Raw genomic sequence first — 19,995 nt, 5'->3', positions numbered from 1 at the left:
GTGACTTTTAGCCATGATTAGGTTAAGCTGTTTTATACAAAGGGTCACAGCATGCAAAATTCACATTGTAAATCAACAATGGCTCCTTTTCCTTTCTTCCTACTCTCTCTGGGACTCAGGTTTGTATAGAAAATACCCATCTTACAAAACCTGAAGGACAATTTCCTTCCTTTAGATCAAGAATAAGAATCCTCCAACCCTCAATTGCCGAGAAGCTATCATTCCTAGCAACATCAGCTGTCTTGATGAAATCTGCAATTCACCACTGTTTGAAGGCAAAGTCTGTTTGGGGAAATGGTTTAAGGCACAAGGCTAGAAACCAGGAGATCATGAATTCTGGTTCTGGTTTAGGCAGAAAGATAGCTGGGTGACCGTGAGCCAATCTCTCTTTCTCAGTCCTAGGAAGCAGGCAAAACCTGGGGGAGGGGGGCAGCTGGGAGGTGAGGATGTCTGGGGCTTCCTATTTTCACACCCCTTGCTGCCAAGCCTGGCATACAGCAGTGGTGGGTCAGAGTCTGACAGGGAACTGCCGCCACTGCCACCAAGCCAGACTCCATAACTGGCATGGTAGCGACATCAGTGGCAGCTCCGAGCCCAACGCAGTGGCAGAAGGGAGTATGAAAATGGGAAGTCCTTGACCGCCTGCCCTGATGTGCTCTGTGCTCTGCCTACTCACTCGTTTGCCCACCCACCCAGCTCTTCCTCCAGCCACCCATGGTGAATTGTCCCCACCGTGAGTTGGCTTTGTGGAGTTGTCCTGTGGTGACTTGGCAGAGGCGAGTTGGCAGTTGCAAGCTGATGGCAGCCCACTGACCATGGTGAGTTGGCAGGGGCGAGTCGTCCCATTCTGGTCTTCCATATATATTGGATTATAACTCCCATTATTCCTAGCTGGCACAGAAATAACTGCAGTTGTCCAGATTATGTGAGAATGTAAGAGATACCCCTCCTTCAAATGTAAAAGCTTTGCATCTTTATGTAGAAAGATGTAAAAAAATTGTTCATAAGCAAAAGAATGAAAATCAAAGTTCAGTTCTGAGAAAGGCTAGATGCAATGGGAATCACTGTGAGTCAGTGATATTATACCTCTTAATTCCATAAACATATGCTATTATTGCTGGTTGCACAGTCAGCTAGATGTTAGAGTGGGTTTGGCATTTTTATCCAACTATTGAGTCCTTCCTAAGGACCTGGAATAGGCAGATGTTGTTTGGATGGTGTTATAAGTATCATCACAGTTTATAAGCTATTCCAAGTAAAAATGCATTTTGCAGTTGATGGATGATGATTTTTTGTCAATGCCAAAGATGTTCACGTGGTATTCCAGTTCTGTGATTGCACTTAAGAGGCCTATTACTGTTGGTACTATCTTTGATTTCTTTTGCCATATTCTACTGCTATTTGCAGGTCTTTGTATTTTGTGATTTTCTCTAGTTCTTTCCCTTCAGTTCTGCTGTCTGTAGGTACATTACCATGTCCAATATCCAGACTTTTTGTCTTTCTTATCTGCAGTATCTACAGATACTTGTCTGTTTGAATTCTAAAGTCCCGAAGCACTTTAACTTCTTTATTTTCTATAATTTCACCAGTTATTGCTTGCAGGCAAGTGGTATTTCTTGCAGATATTCCAGTGCACCTTTGCTACTATTTTGTCATGCCATTGTTTGTAATCAAACTCTGCAATCTTCTACTACAGAGGTCCCCAATCTTTTGGGCACCAGGGACCGATTACATGGAGAGAGGTTTTTCTGCAGACTGGAGGGGGAGTGGTTTTGTGTGCTGCCTGCATCCTGCAGATGGGCTTTCCTTGTCTGGCATGCCGCGGCCTGGTACTGGTCCACGGACCGGAGGTTGGTGACCCCTGTTCTACTGGGTAGTCCATTGTTCTCTGAGGAGATGGCATTTGCTCTTAATATTTTTCAAATTTGTTACTTAAAAAGCACAAGGTAAAGATGTTAGAAGTGACCTATTACTCAGCTTTAATATCGTAAAACCTAATTTTGAAACATACAACTATTATCCTTGCTATTAATAAAAAAAGTACATGCCGTATGTATATTTTTTTTTGCCCCTATCCCTACTTGGCTGCTCAGAAAGCTCCATTAGTGGCCCTTACTACAAGTGCCTACCTCGTGGAATAACACCCTCCTTTTAGAAAGGCCCTGAAGAACTGATTCTCATCTTTGGCGTAGGTCCAGCATGTTGAGTGAGCCATTAATATGTTATACATGATTTATTGTCTCCAGCACTGTATATAGCTTTGCTTATTTTATGTATTTTGATATTCTAATTTTTTGTTAGCTGCCTAGAGTTGCTTGGCAAGTATATGGCAAGTCCATAGACATTAAATAGATAAATATTTCTCAGTAGTTCAATAACAGCGTTTTGGCAAGAGGCAGGGAAATGCAGCACAAGAAATATAGAGAACAAGGCTCTCAGCATCCATCAATCAGCTCATGTGGGAGCATCTAAGCTGAGTCCCACAGGAATTGATCATCCTTAGTATAAATAATGCTGAAAACTTGGGGCGGGGGGGGGGCTTGTCTAAGATCAGTTCCAGGAATATGGATAAAATCATTTCATCTGCTAGGTAATAATTCCCTTCTTTTTATAGTCAAGAAGAATATTATAAAGATTAATAGAGTCACAAATATATTTGTCAAGCTGTAATCTGAGGTTTATTCTGTACTTTCCTGCTTGCACATTTTAAAGTGTCACACCTTTGGGAATAGAGGAGGGCACATTTTGTTTATGCAGGAAAGCAATTATTATAACCAGTTTCTATGACACAGATCTAAAGCAATACACTTCATCATCACATTAAGCACTGGCCATCTTTCTGCGGTGCCAGTAATATTGTCTTTTGGCTGGTCAGTGTAATAAATGCTGCACAGCACTGAGTAACAGCTTAGCTGTTGCTGTTCCTGTTACTTAATGGCATAAATTAAATATTGGAATAATAGGGGTTTAGAATAATCTCCAGCCAGTTTTGTTATCCCCTGTTAAACTGCTAAAGAAGCATGGCATCAACATATTCAAGCGAAGCTGACGATTTGCAAAAACACTAAAAATCACCTGAGGTAATGAGTTGCATTTTCTCATACCCCGTGGGAATCAAGCTGCATTCTCAAATGAACATATCCTGAATTCTTTCATCAAGGCAAGAATCACGATCTAACCATCTAATGTTTTCTAGTGTTTTAATGCTATTTGACCTCTTGAAACCACATGGATGAAGCCAATTTTGTGCTATCACAGTGAACTAGAAGTTGATAATGTTGCCTTCTGAGCATGATTTCTTACCATAATGCAATTCATCTTCCATAGGCTTCAGGAAATAATGTGTAGAAAGCAACATTGCCGTTTTCTAGTAAATGGAGGGCATCTATAAGAAATGAATCCAGTCCCTCTCTTATAGCATAGCAGCTCTGCCTGTTACGCATACTGCTTGGTTCAAAATGAAACAAAGCTCAATAGAATCAGTTGCCGTACAACTTGATAATTAATTGTTATTAATTAATTATTAATTAACTTGATAATTAATTATGAAGTTCCCCAAACTGGTGCCTTCAAGTATTGGCTTTTAGTTCCCATAATCGTTAGCTTGTCATAGACAATGGCCATGGTGTTTATGCAGTGGCGAAGCGTGGGGGGTGCAGGGGGGGCCGGCCGCACCGGGCGCAACATCTGGGGGGGGGCGCGCTCGCACTGAGCTGCTCAGGGAGCCCCAAGGGCTGCACAGAGTCGGCTTGGCTCCGCTCTCGAGCTGCTCTTTCTTGCAAAGCGAAACGAGTCCGGCAGGTGAGATGGGCGGCCACATAAACTGAATAAAATAAATAGAAGTGCCCAACTCTCCGCCCAGGCTCAGGCCAACCGCAAGCGCCCCGCAGGCGCCCCGGCAGGCTTGGCCGAGCGAAGACGGACCCGCCGGCCGGCTGGCCTAGCTTCATGCGCATGCGTGGCTTTATTTAGCGGGGCTCACGTGCGAGCTTGAATGCAGCGGCTCTTGCAGGTCGGAGCCCCGCCCAGCCGCCCTTGAGAGGGACCCGGAAGCATCCCGCATGCGCGCGACTCTTCTTGGAAAGTCTACGCCGCTGCGGGGCGCGTCTTTTCGGCGGTGCCATGACGTCACCGGGTTAGGGGGCGCAAATTGCCCCGGGTGCTGACAACCCACGCTACGCCACTGTGTTTATGGATCTGGGTGCTTGAAGGACAACATGTTCTACTTACCTTTTGTTGTTATAGTTACATACCTGAATTGTAGAACAAAGACTAGGAATACAGTATATTTTTGGAAAATAAATGGTCCGGGTATTTAAGAATAAAGTTAATTCATCAAAAATAGTATTTTGTATCTAGTTAGCCTCTGAAAGCATCTTTAAAATTAATTGGATAACTATTTTGGGTGTGTGCATGTCAGTGTGTTGGTATTATAAGATATTTGAGCACTCTTTAACTCATATGATTTAGTCTAGTCCAGTTATAAATCCATTTTAGTCTCAAATGAACTGCATTAGCCTACATTAATACAATGTTGAAATAAATATAATAGCAAAGTATGGAACTATGATATTAAATTACATTTTCCAAATATGGAATGCATTATGAAAAGCTTTTATTTACTTATTAATCATGTTCTGACGCAGCCACAATTAATGAAAACACTTAGCATAAACTACCTTACATAAAACAAATATAAGTTAAAATATCCCTAATGAGAATAAAACAGCTAGTGCAACTGCACAGAAAGAAAAACTCTACAATATAAGCTACAGTACACATTTGTTTCTTTGAGGGGATGTGGTGGTGCAGTGGCTTAATGATGCTGGAACTGCTGGCCAGAAACGTTCTGGACTCGAGCGGTTCAAGCCTGGCTCCACAAGACAGGGTGGGCTCATGTCACTCATTCCCTAGTTCCTGCCCACTCGGGTTTGAAAGCGAGTAATACTGCAAGTAGATAAATGGGTACCACTTTGCTATAAAAACCTAGCTGTATTTGTGTGTGTATAGAGAACAGAAGCAAGTGATGGACCTGGCCAGAAGCGAGACAATGCAACATGAGATGAGGCAAAGTGAGACTGATGGAAGAGCGTGCAAGAGCCAGCAACCCAAGCACTGCTAGTCAGCTGGTATAAGCTACTATGCCCCCTGTGATGCCCCAAGGATAGGCATGCAAGCACCAAACAGAATGAATTAGCAGTTGAGGCTGCCAGGATTGCATTGTGCCTAGCATTTGTAGATTTCTCTGACATTGTATGTTAAATAAATAAATAAATGTCTGGGACTCGGAGAATAATTACGTACACTGAAAGAAATTTGTATTAAGAATGGATACTGTCTCGGTAAAATTTTCTAAAAATGAAAGGATGAATCTAGATTTAATGATAAGGGTAAGGATTGAATTAATCCCATGTTAACAACAAATAGGTTTTACCCTATTTGGTTGATTGAAACGTATAGGTTTGGCATGTTCCAGGTTCCTTCAGTTAAACAATAATACCTATGAAGATCCTGGAAGCACCATCTTCTTGGTAGAAGCACCCTTCCCCCTGGAATGGGTTCCTTCTGAGATATAAATAGACACCAGTGTGGTGGTGTTTAGAAGAGTCTTGAAGAACTGCCTTTTTACCCAGAACTTTGGTGAGGGAGAGTAAAACCTCTTTGAGTCTCTTTGTTGTTCTCACCATTTTATTTATTTTATTTTATTTTATTTTCTGTTTTATTTTCTATTTTATTTTATTCCTTTCCTTTCCTTATTTTCTGCTTCTTATTGTGTTCTCATGTTTTAATTGTTGTCAGTCACCCAGAGTCTTTGGGAGCTGGGTATTATGCAAATTACTTACCTACACAACCATACTGCTTTGCATTAATTCTTTTGCTTTCTATTTCCAATCACTAATGAATAGTTATTATTACTGCTACTATATATTTTTTTATTGTGGTTGCTGTTTATATGTCACTTTGTTAATTAAATCAGCCTGTTGTTGTGTTCCATTTCTAAAATAAATCATAGTATCATAATAGGAAAAGCCGACTTTCAGCTTCCCTATGATATCTGTAGAGACAGAATTCTTTTTTAAAAATCTTTCTCTTTAGTTACATCTTCACCTCTCTGTTTTTTTTAAAAAAACTCACTTTCTTTTGAATCAATGCCTTTTAAACAGAAAGGCCTGTTGGGAAAGTAGTTGGAAAAGAAAGATGGTGATAAAATCTTTCAGCTTTTATACTGATGTCAACATATGCTTTGGAAAGTTTATAGTATAAGAGTTTATAGTATAAGGTCACAGGCCCTAAAACAGCAGAATTCCAGTTTTGTGGCAGTGGTTTGACAATTTTTTAAAAAAATAAATAAATTCCAGCTCTATTACTTTTATATGTAGCTCAAACTCCTTCCTCCTTCTATTCTCCCCATAACAATAGGTGAGGTGTGTTGGGCTTAGAGAGAATGACTGGCCGAAAATCAGCCAGCCAACTTTCATGCCTAAGGCAGGACTAGAACTCACAGTTGCCTGGTTTCTAGGTAGCCCCTTAATCATTATATCTTCTTTTTTCTTCCCACTTATTCCCAACAGGGCAATGCACTATTGCTTAAGCTTGCTGATGTAAAGCCTTCCTGTTCAATCCATGTTTGCATCAGTTGGACTGGAGGAAAAAATAAATATTTAACTTGAAAATTCAAATTATCAAGCCCCCAAGATTAAGGTAAGAGATGGTAGCTCAACTTCTGTTATGTAGCTTTTAAAGATTGTCCTGTTTATGCTGATGGTGCCATTTGTATCTTGATTACATAAAGAATAGAATAATAACTTTATTGTCACTTTGAATGTACACTAATCAACATACATTAAAATGAAATTTCATTGCATACAGCTCTCAAAGGTTCCTCACCTCCAGTATACACTACATGAATATGACAAAAATAAATAAACAAACACAAAATTATGCATACACCCACATATATTACATGACACAGAGAAACAACACCGTCTAGTTCGGATTACGTATACATGTGCATGGTGAGAAAAATGAATCTTGCAAATTTACCAAATGCAAACTTCAGCTGCTTGTAAACCTTTTAGGTCTACACCCACAGCCAGAAATAAAGGGACAAGTACAGATATGTGTTTATGAAAGTTCATGAATAATGACAATCCTTTTTTTTCTTCCCCTGACACTTCATTCCTTTCTCTTTTTGTTTTTCGGAAGAGGCAGACAGATCTTGGTAGATATCTGAACAGACCTAATAGATTTTAAATGAGACCAAAGACCACATGAAATTAGATTGAGGGTCACATGTGGTTTAGCAGGTACAAATAGTTGTCTGGAATACTTCTTAAGAGAGTATTTTTTAAAAATGCAGGTATTTCAACTATGTGGAAAACTCGAGGGGAACTAATGAAGTTTCATTCACTTGTGCTAGATTTCTTATTCTTTTGTTCCTTCTTTCCATGTTCTATTATGAAGTCTATTGGTTAACCACAGCAAAAATGTTTTCTATACTATTTCCTCTAGATTTTTCCTGGGATTGTCCCTTGGGAATTTTCTCTGTAGATATACATAATATTTTTTGTCAGTGTGGAAGAATTAATGCTGCCATTTGCAATGAAAGGAAACAGTAGGAGTTTGCAATTTAATATTTACATGTATAGAATTTTTAGCATTTTTAATGGTAAAATTGTAGTGTCGCTTAAGCTGCCTAAAGGGTAGAGATTAAACAAAATGGCTTTTTTAAGTTTTCTCTCAACAGTGATTCTGTGGCAGGTTGTCTCTAGCAGTAGAGGAGGCAAACTTTGACTTTTATCAAACACAGCTATGTATTTGAGACTGGTGTCTTCACATTTGTTTTGATATTGCTGAAAATGTATTGCGTTGATATGTGGCTTGTCTTAAAAGAATATTGTGGCTTCAAAAGGTACTTGGGAAAAGAGGTAGTGGAATAAGAGCTCAATTTTATCAAGCTTATTGGGGTTCTAGGCTATCCCCAACAGGAAAAACATCCAGCATATTTTCTTTCTTTTAACTTCATCTGGTCCATTTGTAAATTGTGGTTGTGTTGTGTATGTTTGTGTGTGTGTGTGTGGGGGGGGGGGGAATTAGCTTCCCAAGCAGGAAAAATAGCCAGGACATGTGAATGAGTAAAAATTGGCATTCAGAGGATAAAAGCCCCTTCCTTTTCTAAAAGCTACAGATCAATTGATTATGTGGCTGTTTGTGAAGTGCTACTCCAGCCTCACAGCAGGCTCCGTGGGAGTGCTGTGGCCATCTTCTCTGATAGATGAATGATTTTTCTTTCTTTCTGTGCTAGGACTCCTAAAATAATCAGGCAGTTTCAGAGATGTTTAAAAAGGATCCATGAGTTGCTTTCCACTAAAGCAAGCCATGAACAAATCTAAATAAAGACATGTTTTATAAGGAGATCCTTGGGGATAAAGAATAAAAGGGGGGAAAATTGAAATGTATAATGCCGCAAAAATTCTACTGCCTTAGAATGAGCGGGGAATGACAGTACTTTGAATAATTTCATATTATGAAAATGCATTTGTGACTGAGTGGTATAGAAATATCTCAGTAAATCACTTGATATTGTCAAAATATACTTGTAAACTGAAACCAATTCCAAATCCACTTTTGCTTTCAGTGGAAGTTAAAGTAAAATTTAACTCCCACTGAAAGTAAATGAAATTAAATAAAATTTAATTAAAGTAAATGAAATTTTAAAATAATAACTTTGAGTGGACTCATGCCCATAGGTCGATGCCATTTTAAGCCAACTAATGTTAAAGCTATGAAATACGGGCAGGCTTTGTGTATGGAAGTTGAAATGGAAATACATGGTTTTGGTATTTGGCTTACCCAATCTAGTTATAAATACTGTATATTCTAAAATACTGGTAGTCCTTGATTTACAGACAGAACCTGGGACCAGAACTTCCATTGCTAAGCAATACAGTTATTAAGTGAGTTATCATGTGACAGTGTCCAGTTTTACTACCTTTTTTGTGGTAGTAAAACCACAATTATTAAGGAAATCACACAGTTGTTAAGTAATCCCAGCATTTCTCACTGAATGTGCTTGTTGGAAACCAGCTGGGAAGGTTACAAATGGTGATCACATAATCCCGGGATGCTTCAACCATCATAAATACATGCCAGTTGTCAACCACCTAAATCACAATCACATGACTGGGGATGCTGTGACTGTCATAAGTGTCATACTTTCTGCAGTGCTATCATAATTTTTTTCTTTTTTTTTATTGAAAAGTTTTACAGTACATTTTATCTTTAACAATCCCCCCTCCCCCCACCCCTACCTAACCCTCCCTATCCCTCCCCCCATTCCCCCTCCCCCCCGACTTCCCAGAGCTAAGTACAAGGTATAAAAACAAAGAACAATCATAAACATCCATATGCTAAATACAATAAACTATTGATTCTATCGCCCTCTAGCTCATATAAAATGACTACAAGCAATACTAATGTTACATATAAAAAGAAAAAGAAAAAAAAAGGAAAAAAGAAAAGGAAACTTATTCAAATGCTAAATGAAACTTTTTAGTCCCATATTTGTTCTGAATATAATCAATCCACTTTTTCCACTCCATAATATAACGTTCTTGCGAATGATCTTTCAAGTAAGCCGAAATCTTTGCCATTTCCGCCAGGTCAGAAACCTTTAGAGTCCATTCTTCTATAGTCGGCAGTTCCTCCTTTTTCCAATATTGACCTATTAAGAGTCTTGCTGCTGTAATTAAATTCAACATCAACTTAATGTCCACAACAGTAGCATCTGTAATTATGCCCAGCAAAAACAATTGCGGACAGAACTTTATCCTTTGCTTAAAGATCTTCTGCCAATTAGTTCCGCTGTCAGAGTATTCTTAACATAAATAACCACTCCATTTTTCTTATTCATTGCAGAAGCAATAAATTGCGTACCCAACCTTGAATTCAACAAGTACTTTTGGTCCATAACCCTAATATGCGTTTCTTGCAAGCAAATAACATCAGTCTTAAATTGTTTTAAATATTGCAAAAACTTTCTTTCTCTTCTGTGGTGAATTTAATCCATTAACATTCCAAGTTAGGAACTTAGTCGCCATTCTTGGCATCTCGAAGCTTCTGGAGCACGTCTGCCAGGACCCCTTTAACTTCCTTAGGCCGCGCCCCTCCCACAGCTTCACTGTAAGTACGCTTTGGAGGTTCCATAACTTTCTGCTGATCTTGTTCTTGCTCTTGTCTCACTCGTCTTAAAGCGGCACGCGTCATCCTCTGCTCTCCAGCAGCTGCCGATGAAACTGTAATTTGATCCCCTCCAGCACCATTCTCCTCTGTCTGTGTTCCATCAGCATCTTGAGGCTTTCCCTCGCCATATCCCTTTACAGCTTCCAGAAGTGATAGAGGGGTTGCTTTTAAAACTTTGCTGTAAAAATCACGTGCCTGAGTCACTGTAACCAGACGGTATCTTTTACCTTCATGCATCACCACCATGCCCACTGGAATCTCCCATCTAAACTTGATGTCACATTTCTTAAGTTCCTGTGCTAGGAAGGCAAAATCTTTCCTTCTCCTTAAAATCTTTGGAGGAATCTCTTTTAAAACCAGAACTTCTTGCTCAGCAACCACAAACTTAGTATCATAAGCAACTTGAATAACTTCATCCCTAATTGCTCTCTTTGTAAAGTAAACCACCACATCTCTAGGTAACTTCCTCTGCCTTGCAATCCAGGAGTTCACACGAAAGATTTTATCTATACTTCCCTCAATTTCAGCTGCTGATTGGCCCAGTATCACTTCCAAAGCCTCGGAGATCAGCTGCTTTAAATCTTCTTTAGGATTCTCTTTTAAGCCCCTGATTCTGATAGCAAACTCCATCTGATGGTACTGGACCAGACTCAAGTCTCCATCCATTTTATCCCTTATATTTTCATTCTCTAATACTTTTACTTCTAATATAGAGTTCTTTTGACTAAGATCCTCCACTTTTTCATCCAAGCTTTGCACACATACAGCCACATTTTCAATTGTAGACAAGATGTCTGCCCTCATTGCTCTAAACTTCTCTTCCAACTTCTCTTCCATTTTCTCCTCCAGTTTCTCCTCCAGCTTTTCCATCATATCTGACATTAATTGTGTTTGCTTTTCAAAGGCATCCTGTAAATCTTTAAGAGTCAGTGCCGGAGCAGGTAGACTTTTCAGAAATCCCTTATAATTTAAGATGGAATGATTGCTTCATAATAACAAGATGACTCAGGTGCCTGCTTCCAGCTATAGGAAATGATAAAATCTGAGCCATTCAGAACTGTTGATTCCTTTGTCTACTGCAGAAAGCCTACAATGACAGGGCAAGGAACAGGAAGAAAATAAAGGTTAGTCTGTAGTTGCCTGTACCCAATATGGAAGGTGTAGGTTACGGGCCAATAATGTATAAGGTTCTTATGATAGCGTGTATTTTTTTCCTGGATGTGGTGAGGTTGTATTAGTTGCAGGATTGTGGCTCCACCTTTATAATTTTGCTGAAATACAACACTTTCTCATGTATGAGAGGTATAGACCAGGAACATCTGGAAGCTGCCAGCCCATACTGTGTGTTGTTCTGGATCATCATATTTTCAGATAATGGGTGGTCTGCAATAGAATTCCCATGGCTATTGAAAAAACGAGAATCTGAACACTATTCTTTATATCCCCACTTCCTTTTTTTTCATACTTTGCAATTTGGAAGTGGAGCTCTAAAATGGTGTGATTTGGTAGCTGCCTAATTGTCTGAATGCTCTTGACTGCTTCGCAAGTGTGTAATCAGCCCCTCTCATTTGAGTCCTCCACTTTTCTCCCTTCAAAAGTAGGCTGCTGCAGTGTTTGAACAGTTAGCTGAAGTCATTACATTCACTGACCTTTTAACTGTGGTTACTTGTCTAGACTGAAGTACTGTAAGTCATTTGAAAGGAGGAGAAGACCTAGGGGGTCAGAAAAAGAAACTGATAAATCAATTGAGGCTGAGGATTTGTACATTCAAAACCATAGTACGAGGGGGGCTTGGGGTGGAGGACTAGGCTGCTGTCAGCATAGTTCAGGGGTAGGCAACCTCGGCTCTTTTATGACTCGTGGACTTCAACTCCCAGAATTCCTCAGTCAGCATAGCTGACTGAGGAATTCTGGGAGTTGAAGTCCACGAGTCATAAAAGAGCCGAGGTTGCCTACCCCTGGCATAGCTAGTAAGGAAGATGCATTTCATACACAGGCATTCTGTTTACCCTGAAGAATTTATTTATGTGCTTAAAGTGTATTTAGTTACTTATGTTAAACTAAAAACATGTAACATAGAAATGAAGGCTGTTCATACAAAATGCCAAAATAGAATTTAGGCTGGTAGAAATAGAAACGCTTCATTGTTTTCCTCTTTTCTCACAGAAGATCAAATGTTTTGGTTTTTATTTTCAAGTAAGTATAGTTTTCTATTCATTCCCAAAATGCTAGCATACGTACAAGTGTTGCACATTTGAAAATCACCATTTTGTACCTTCATTAGATGTTACATTTTTCAGTTAACTTGTATTTTTTTCTTTTTGGCAATCAAGAATTTCTAAGCTAAAGCTAATTGTTTCATGAATGTAGAAATTCAGTAGAATCCTTCTAGACTCAATATTAGTCGTACCTGATGTTCAAAAATCAGGATATCTGAAACTTGTGTGTCATTGATACATAAGACCTTTAATATCATATCTGCACCCGATTCATGAAATTTAAAATCTGTCCCCTTGTTTACAAATTAGACAGCTAACCTGTGCCCAATAGATTATCTCTAAGTGCTATTTCTGTTCCATAGCTTTACTGATGGATGTTAATAAACTTTTATGTATGATTACACCTACCAATTATGTTAACAAGTGAAAATAAGCACACAGAAAGGGATAAATGGAGGAACTGAGTCACTTTTCAACAGGGTGTCACTTTCTGAGGAAAACAAGGGTGGATATCCATCACAATAATAATGATAAAGGATTGGATTCCATGTTTATATTATAGCATAGGTTGCTTTCTTGATCTTTTTTGAGTTTTAAATGTTTTAAGTGAGAAAGCTAAACTGCCCTCAATTATACCTAATATTTAATGTCACTCTTTTGCTTTTAATTCTTCAGAGAATTGTAAACAAAAAACATTGCATGTGCTTGTGTTAATGCCTGGAATCGGGATATATGGGTCCTTAGAAAACACAATTAAAAAGCAATAGTAAGATTTAAGTCTTTGAAAGTCAGTAGGGTTATTTTGTTTAAATTCAAACACTCCAGTCAGTGTGTTTCTTGGACATCGTGTCTCTCGGCAATAGAATGTAAACGTGATCATTAAAGATAATTAGCTTTTGCCCTGGGTATTAAGTGAAATTGCATGAGTATAACACCTTTGCTAATAAAGTAACTCAAGGAGAGAAGTGAGCACAAAAAGGTTTCAGACTCACAATCCAATGCATTGTATCTGCACAGAAAGTGCAAAGGGTTTTTGTTGTTATAGAAGTTGGAATTTAGTTCAGCTGCCAGGTTGTGCTAAAATCATTGACAGTCTATTATACTGAATCCAGGATAATAATAATAATAATAATAATAATAATAATAATAATAATAATAGTAGTAGTAGTAGTAGTAGTAGTAGTAGTAGTAGTAGTTGGAAGGGACCTTGGAGGCCATCTAGTCCAACTCCCTGCTCAGGCAGGAACCCCTGTACCATTTCAGACAAATGACTGTCCAGTCTCTTCTTAAAAACTTCCAGTGTTGGAGCATTCACCGCTTCTGGAGGCAGGTTGTTCCACTGGTTAATTTTTCTGTCAGGAAGTTTCTCCTTAGTTCTAGGTTGCTTCTGTTTGGTTAGTTTCCATCTGTTGCTTCTTGTCCTGCTTTCAAGTGTTTGGAGAATAGCTTGACTCTCTCTTCTTTGTGGCAGCCCCTGAGATATTGGAACACTGATATCCTGTCCCCCTCGTCCTTCTCTTCATTAAACTAGACATACCCAATTCCAGCAACCATTCCTTATATGTTTTAGCCTGTTGTTGTTGTTGTTGTTAGTTGCGAAGTCGTGTCCGACCCATCGCGACCCTATGGACAATGTTCCTCCAGGCCTTCCTGTCCCCTAATCATCTTTGTTGCTCTTCTCTGTACTCTTTCTAGAGTCTCAACATCTTTTTTACATCGTGGTGACCAAAACTGGATGCAGTATTCCAAGTGTGGCCTTACCAAAGCATTGTAAAGTGGTATTAGTACTTCAGGTGATCTTGATTCTATCCCTCTGTTAATGCAGCCTAGCACTGTTTTGGCTTTTTTGGCAGCTGCAGCACACTGCTGGCTCATATTTAAGTGATTGTTAGGTTTTAGGTATACCTAAAATCTCAGATCTCTGAGAAAAGGTAGGAAACACCATGAAGTTAGTTTTTTTTTAAAAAAACACTCCCAGGTACATATTAAAAATGTCCAGCCTATTGCTAACTTACCACAGCTCATGGAGTAACAAAAATCTCCTTGTCATTGCTCTATGTAAGAGAAGAAAATAAATGCCTTATATTACAAATCCTATCCATGTTTTTCAGTGAATGTTATGTGCATTTGCCTGGCCATTTGCAAAATGCAAAGTTTTAGGGAGGAAGGAGGCCATATTGATGGAATACAGTTCCTTCTGTTTCTATTAAACAGCATCTGTTATTGATGGACAGCATAGAAAAAACTCAGGAAAAAAATGCTGATTTAGTCTTTGAGATCAGCTTATATCATGGAGACAAGCAGGACTAATCTCATCTGAAAGTGATGCAAAGTGTGTATGTGGAGATGTCAGCCTTTCAATGTAGACCACATTAGGAATGAATGCTGACACTACTTTTACTATAAAGTTATGGTAACATAGACTTGCAAGTCTGAATGTGATCCTCCACATTCCTCCCTTTATCTTTGTGACAACTAGGGAAGGTCTTGTCTGATACACTTACTTAGATTACAGTTCTGCCCTAGACTCAGATTTCTTTTATCTGACTGTTTTCATGGTAGAAGAGCCTCTACTAGTTCCTCAAGGTGTTATGCCTATTTAAAGGGGAAAGGGAGCACAATGGGTCCATTAAAGTTAAAGACATTGAGCTTATTAGCTGGATAGCCCTGGTTTGCAACCCAAGTGCTGCACAATGGGGTGAGCTCCCACTACTTGCACCAGCTGCTGCCCACCTAGGAGTCCGAAAGCATGCAAATGTGAGTAGCTAAATAGATACCACTTTGGTGGGAAGATAACAGTGTTCCATGCACCTCAGAGTAAAATTATGTTGGTTATAATGTCACCAAGGCCTGCAAAAATTATGATTTCACCATATGATTTGTCCCCTTACTATATTACTTCCAAGGTATCCATTTTAGGAGGATAAGGAGACTGGAAATGGTAGTGCAGCTGCAGCTCTTACTGAGGTGATAACTGACTTGAGAATGATGGGTGAAATGATATAGCAGCGGTAATATTATTCTCACCATCCCTCCTTTTACATCACTCCTTCCTTGTAGATTATCGAGGTTCTGAGAGTCATAAAGCAAGAGGAGAGAAGAGGCCTGGCCCCATGCCTCAGAGTCCCAAGACACTTGCATCTTCTTTTGGTATGCCCGTAGCAATGAGTTGACGATTTTACAGTGTTATATTTGTCTTGTTGTTTTATTATTATTTTCGAAGCAGAATTAAATCTCCATCTGTAGAGGCAATATTTATATTATCTCTGCAGATGGAGAATCAATGTTTTAGCTACAAATGGAAACAATTAGTCCTGGCACATCCCCATAGATTTAGCGTCTTCAACAAGTTCTTATGTGTCTACTAGTATTTCCTTTTTTTACCACTAAGTTGCTTAGTAGTGAAGTGGTAGTTTAAAGAATTCCAGCTGCATTCTGAAAATCTTCAGCACTTCATTGTTCATCAGAAGAAGATTTGGTAATCTTAGACACATTGAGCTAAGATTACAGTTCTATCCATATGTAAATAATTTACTGATAATATATAGCCAGTACAATTTTTTTCACAGTATATTTGGTCAAATATTTTTCATGGAGTACATTTTATGGGACAAAGAGATTTTTAAAGTAAACTAATGTTTAAAATGAAATAAAGTCATTTAATTCATACTGAAGAGGTCAGCATATATGATCAGCGAAAATAAGACCTCAAAAAATTATGAAAGAGTGGCAGCTGTTCCATCTCTGAAGAATTTACTAAATTGTCATGAATTATTGGCACTATAATTGGTAGTAATGGCCCTAAAATCAGATCAGGTCACACCAGGGTGCATTTGATTTAAATCAAGCTGATTTAAATCACGATTTAAATCACGATTTAAATCACTAGTAAAAAGGCTTGATTTAAATCAACTCAATTTAAATCATAATTTTTAAAGAGCAACTATCAACTCTGTTCCACAGCATCTGCCCCCTGTTGACTCACCTGCAGTCCCACTCACTTGACTCACCTGACTCACCTGACTCACCTGCAGTCCCACTCACTTTAATGGGATGGCTGGTGATGCGGCAGTGACACAACAAGGTGAGGGACGTGATGGGCAGCAGGTGAGTGGATGCCCGCTAACAGATGCTGCCATGATGGATCTGAAATGACAGGTGCTCTTTAAATGTAAGGACTCATTCTTGCTGGTAGTTAGAATCTTTAATATTATTATTTGCAAACAAAATGAAGGTTTCCTATTTAGAATAATAAACTGTCAAGTTAGTAAAGCAGCGATATCAGAACTGATTTTATATTAATAGGTTAATCACACATAGTTGGAGAACTACTCAAAGTCTTTTATTTAATTAAAACACTTAGATGCATTTCTCTTCAAACAATCATACAGTTTGTTGTGTACATAGATTTGAAAAACAATGGGATAAAGGAATATTCCTGAACTTTGTTTTGTGATTTATCTCATGGTGAAATTGTGTGAATGCATCAATGCAGTCAGTGCATGTTATCTTAACTTGCAGAGCTTGGATTCATTGAATGAGTTTACCAAAAATGTAAATATTGCAGAATATACAGCCTCATGCTACATAACTAAGCTCCATTTCATGCTGAATAAACTAAATTATTAATGTATCTTAAATAGAAAACTATATTTAGATAGATTTTTACTCTAAAAGCATTTTATTAAAATAAATTTGATTTAAAAAGTCCAATTTAAATAAAAAATATCCATTTTTCATTTTTTTTTAAAAAATCATTGATTATTATCCATCCTGGGTCACACTAAAATAACCTTCTTTGTCATAACTACCTTTTTGCTTTGGCACATTTTTTCATGTTCTACCTGAGTTGTAAAACTCAGATACTGATTGTTATAAGTGTCTTAATTTCTCTAGAATGAATTAGGATCATGGTCTATTTTTTTCTTTAAGTTCTTGGCAAAGTAAATTAATGCTGTTGCTTATTTTTAAATCATGGCCATTCTTCATGGAAAATATGTGGTAGGAAATATGAAAGTAGGAAATCTGAAATAATTCTATAATTAGAACTCATTGGACATAATGTGTTTATGTCTGTCTGCAAATAAGATGATAATATGTATCTGCAACTACACTAGATTGTTGTCTTTAAAATGTCTAATGTCTTTAAAATGAACTAAGCACACTGGAAATGTGAAATTGGAAGCATGTGAAATATATTTCAAGCTTCAACATGAATATTTGATTAATGTTGTTCAAGAGAAAGGTAACAAACTGGACAAAAAATCATCCAGTAAATCATCCAGTCCGGTACTATACAGGAAAGTTTATGCCTGGGCCATCCACAGATGTTGCTGCTGCTGTTTTTCTGCAGTGGCTTTCGTGAGCAATACTCAAGAGCAGTGCTTTTTTTGTAAAAGAAAAAGGTGCCGGAACTCACACATGTCATACAACCCGCCTTGCCTACCCTACAAGGTTCCATCCAAAAAAGGTGCCGGAACTCCGTTCTGAGTGTTCTACGAGAAAAAAAGCCCTGCTCAAGAGCAATACTACATATTTTGAAGTTTCCCCCCTTTGTAAAATTGGCCTTATGTGATTCTTGTATGTAGCAAATATTTTATCACCTGGATCTAGTTAGGATAAACAGCTTGAAAGAAGATAATTTTATTTGTGGATGAAAATGTTTTAGATTAAGGGCACTATATGCAAACATTACTAAGGAACTGTTGAGTTACAAACTTTTGCCAATATGAACAAACCTGTCTGTACCCAGAAGTCTGAAGAAGGCAAGAAAGGGTTAATTTCCAGTATGTTACTTGTGTACTGGGTTCCTTACGCAGAAAGACGAAGCGAGTGAGTTCAGCAAAGAGCATGGTTTATTTCTTGCAGGAACTAGAGAACAGGGCTGCAGATACAGCAATTTATACCTTGGCCCCTAGGCAGCGGCCAATAGATTTGAAGCAACCTATTGCCGCCTAGGGGCAACCAATAGCAGCGCTGGAGACGGGTTGTCTGAGATGCTGGGAGCTGTTAGCTAGCTCCCTGCTCTAGCAACCTACCAGCTGTTACCACGTGGTGTTAACAAGCAAACCCAATACATTACACCACTTACACACAAAGCATGCTGGAAACTTTTTCTCGCCTTCTCCCATTTTCCAGTACCTTCTAGGTTGGAGTTGCCGACAGATGCAGTACAGTTCTTTCCTTACTTAAGCAGCAGCAGCAGCATGATAAAACCTGACAATGTTTAATGTAAAGTAAGCTCTGTATTGTTTGTGTTTTTTATATTAGTTGGTATTGCAAACAAAATGGACCTACAAAGAGTCTCTCGGGACATAACCTATTCACAAGGAGAGTACTATATATCTTTATTTGCAGTAGTGGCAGATATCTTTATTTATTGAGTGAAGCTATCATGACAACACCGACTTCTCCTACCAAAGAACAGTAGTAATAGTTCCACTGGTTCTGCTCTAGTAAGGAAAGGATCAGAAAAAAATATTTCATCTTAGAATTTGTTGATAAATTCGTAATTTATTCCTTGGAAAGGATTACAGCAGAGTTATAAAAGTTATGGTCTAGAGGACAGTTTGTCAGGCAGTTGCTAGGCAAAAGCTTCCAAGATCCTTGAATCACACCACTAGAAACTGAATCTTTATTTAAATTTGTGAATGATAAGGATACCTGTCAGTCAGATCTAAACAGTTTAATGCTGATATGGAATTTATATCCCTGACTTACTGCTTATTTTTTCTTTGTCCTTCATATAACACTGTTTATCCCCCAAAGTAATAAGAGTTATGGGTCTGTGTGTAGGTAAGAAATCTGCTTCCTTGCTGTTAGCTATCTTCTTCCCGTTGCTCTTAGTAATCAGAAACTCAATTCCCACTTTGAGTATTAAACCCTAAGTGCTTTAAATGTTATTTTTGTTTTGTTATTTTCCCCTCTCCTTCACTTTAATGGCCCTATTTTCCTGGGGAAAGGACTGCAAGATGGTCTTTCCAGATCAGATAAAGTAACAGCCTGGAAGGTTTTAGAAGCTTCTGTTTCTAAGGGTCCACTTAATGATATAGCTCATTAACCTGATTCTGTAGCCCTTATCCTTAATCTAGTGCATTTTCTCATAGACACAGTCCATACAGAAGTCTTGGTGATGACACCACATGAACAGCGTTGGCTAGATATTATTTATGCAGTGGTAGATATATTTGTCGAAATCTCTTTTACCACCATTTGTAGCAAATTGAATTGTCATCCTTTAAAAGAAGATGAAATAAGAGGACATATTTTGCTTCAAGAAGTAGTTTGGAGAGTTCATTTAAAATCATAACGCTCTTTTGAAGACCTAGAATTCAATATTCCTTTGTTTTGATGAAAGAGTAACCAGAAGCTTTCTCATAATAAGGGCAATTGTTTTTATTAAGAATTTCTTATAACCAGCTAAGCCAGTTTGCTTATTCAAATCTAATTTATGAACTAGAAATGATCCTTCCTTTCCATTTTGCAGTTCCCAAATTTTACCAGATTCCAAAATGTATACCAAAATTGTGTGGGG

General features: G+C 38.3%; 1 protein-coding gene across 4 annotated transcripts in view; it reads left to right on the top strand.

The window, feature by feature from the left end:
* The window catches only part of TSPAN18 (tetraspanin 18), a 198,954-nt gene that overhangs the window by 94,222 nt on the left and 84,737 nt on the right, over positions 1-19,995 (top strand). For 3 of the 4 annotated variants that reach the window (XM_081324715.1, XM_081324716.1, XM_081324718.1), the window contains 2 exons: positions 6,573-6,702; positions 15,522-15,611. In XM_081324715.1, coding sequence (XP_081180841.1) covers positions 15,575-15,611 — 37 coding nt within the window. In that variant the 5' untranslated portion in view covers positions 6,573-6,702; positions 15,522-15,574. The remainder of the gene's footprint in view (positions 1-6,572; positions 6,703-15,521; positions 15,612-19,995) is intronic. The other variant, XM_081324717.1, reaches the window with a different exon arrangement.

Source organism: Vipera berus (genome assembly GCF_964194415.1).
Source record: "Vipera berus genome assembly, chromosome: 1".
Classification (NCBI taxonomy): domain Eukaryota; kingdom Metazoa; phylum Chordata; class Lepidosauria; order Squamata; family Viperidae; genus Vipera; species Vipera berus.
The sequence above is the reverse complement of the archived record's forward strand: the minus strand, read 5'-3'. Positions and strand labels throughout refer to the sequence as shown.